The 1,821-nt window shown below is 37.2% G+C and overlaps 1 protein-coding gene across 1 annotated transcript in view; it reads left to right on the top strand.

The window, feature by feature from the left end:
* Positions 1–1,821, top strand: part of LOC107678974 (myosin-11) — a 15,865-nt gene that overhangs the window by 7,111 nt on the left and 6,933 nt on the right. Inside the window, exons 9-13 of the mRNA XM_016474372.1 lie at positions 212–441; positions 554–821; positions 930–1,007; positions 1,147–1,278; positions 1,360–1,433. Coding sequence (XP_016329858.1) covers positions 212–441; positions 554–821; positions 930–1,007; positions 1,147–1,278; positions 1,360–1,433 — 782 coding nt within the window. The remainder of the gene's footprint in view (positions 1–211; positions 442–553; positions 822–929; positions 1,008–1,146; positions 1,279–1,359; positions 1,434–1,821) is intronic.

Below are 1,821 nucleotides of genomic sequence, written 5' to 3' on the forward strand. Positions count from 1 at the left end.
TATTATATTATATTATATTATATATCAGGTGAAATTCTATTATTTGAAAGACTGTTTAAAATAATAGCATTAGAAAATAATAACATTAATATTATATAATCAAATAAAAATTTTAAGCAATTTGATTGGCTTTCATTAAAACACTTTCATTTTTTTTTGTTTGTTCTGAATTGTTCTGAACAACCCTTTTCTGAATACTTTGGAATTTCAGTTGAACGAAAAGCTGTCATCTGATCTGACCAAAGCTACAGAGAGACTACAGGTGACTCTTAACCAGCTACACGAGCTGGAGGCAGAGAAACTGATCCAAACCAATCAGATTGCGGCACTGGAGACTGAGCGCTTGCAGCTGATAGGAGAGAAAGAGGAACTGAGGAAAACATTTGATGAGGGACTTCATGAGAAGATGATAGAGCTGGGAGAGAGATGCTGCCAGCACAGGTCGGACAACTCTGTCCATTATCTAACTTCAGTGTTGCTTGGAAATGATTATTAATATTGATTGTACAGATTTTTTTGGCTCTGATCCAGGTTATTAATTCCATATATACAGAGAATTGCAGGACAATCTAGAACAAGAAAATCAGACCCTGCAATTAAAATGTCAAGACCTCGAAAAAAAAGTCCAAATCTCGGAGGCGGGGTATAAGCATAAAGAGGAGGGGCAACAGCAAATGAGGGCAGGGTTTGAGCAGGAAAATGAGGAGTTGAGGAAACTGGCTGCTCACTGGAATGAGAGGTGGCTGGATGTGGCGATGACGTTATGCTCGACACAAGCAGAACTCGATGAGCTCAAGAGTCAACAGCGAGTGAATGACAACGTAACTTTTGTTTTTATTATTTGTTTCCTTTCATTGGTCTAATGTGACCATTTGTCAAGTGTAGTGTTACTGTGTTTTATGTCAGTATATCTTTACCTTGTCTTACAGCGAGAGCCTGAAGTTTCGCAACAGATAGAGCCTGAGAGGGACCAAAGCCAAGTGCAGCAGAGACTCACGGGTAGCTCTGTATGTCCTTTGTTATAAGTCAAAAAAGTCCCTCATGAATAAATATATAATATGCATTTAAAGAGCTGTTTGGTCACAATGTCAACTTGTAGGTCGAACTGTTTTTTAACCTCCCAATGTTAAAAATGTCATGTCCAAGGTGTCTCTTGAAGTCTTGGATGGAGAGTTGGTGCAGGTGAAGGCGGAGCTGCTGAAGGTGAGGGACATGCTGAAGATCAGAGACACTGAGCTGGAGGAACAGCTCCAGGAGCTGCAGTCTGCTCGCCATCAGGTGGGACCTGCAAACCTGACAGAGATCTGTGTCATCTTGGTTGACTGATGCGATAACAGAGATATGATTTTTCTTGTGCAGGAGTCACAACAGAGCGGTGAGGTCCAGAGGTTGGAGCAGCTTCTTGCAAAGAGAGATCAGGAAATTAAAGAAAAGTATGTATATTTTACTCATAATCAAACATATGTTTATATGATTTAAATTATATGTAATATTAAACATTTCTTATCTGACCAAAATGCATATTTCAAATATATGCTCAGTATGTGGGGAATTAAAGGGAAAAAAAGGAAAAATGGGGAAAAATGCACTACCAGTCAAAAGTTGATATATATATATATATATATATATATATATGAAGAGTTCAGGTGTAAAAGCCTGTAAGTGTCATCAGTCAAAAATTTTGAACAGTAAGATTTTTAAATGTTTTTTACATAATTCTCCTCTGCTCATTAAGCCTGCATTTGTTTGATCCAAAATACAGCAAGAGCATTAATAATTAATATTGTGAAATATTTTTACTATTTAAAATAACTGCTTTCT

Source organism: Sinocyclocheilus anshuiensis, unplaced genomic scaffold (assembly GCF_001515605.1).
Source record: "Sinocyclocheilus anshuiensis isolate Anshui unplaced genomic scaffold, SAMN03320099.WGS_v1.1 scaffold2044, whole genome shotgun sequence".
NCBI classification, from domain to species: Eukaryota; Metazoa; Chordata; class Actinopteri; order Cypriniformes; family Cyprinidae; genus Sinocyclocheilus; species Sinocyclocheilus anshuiensis.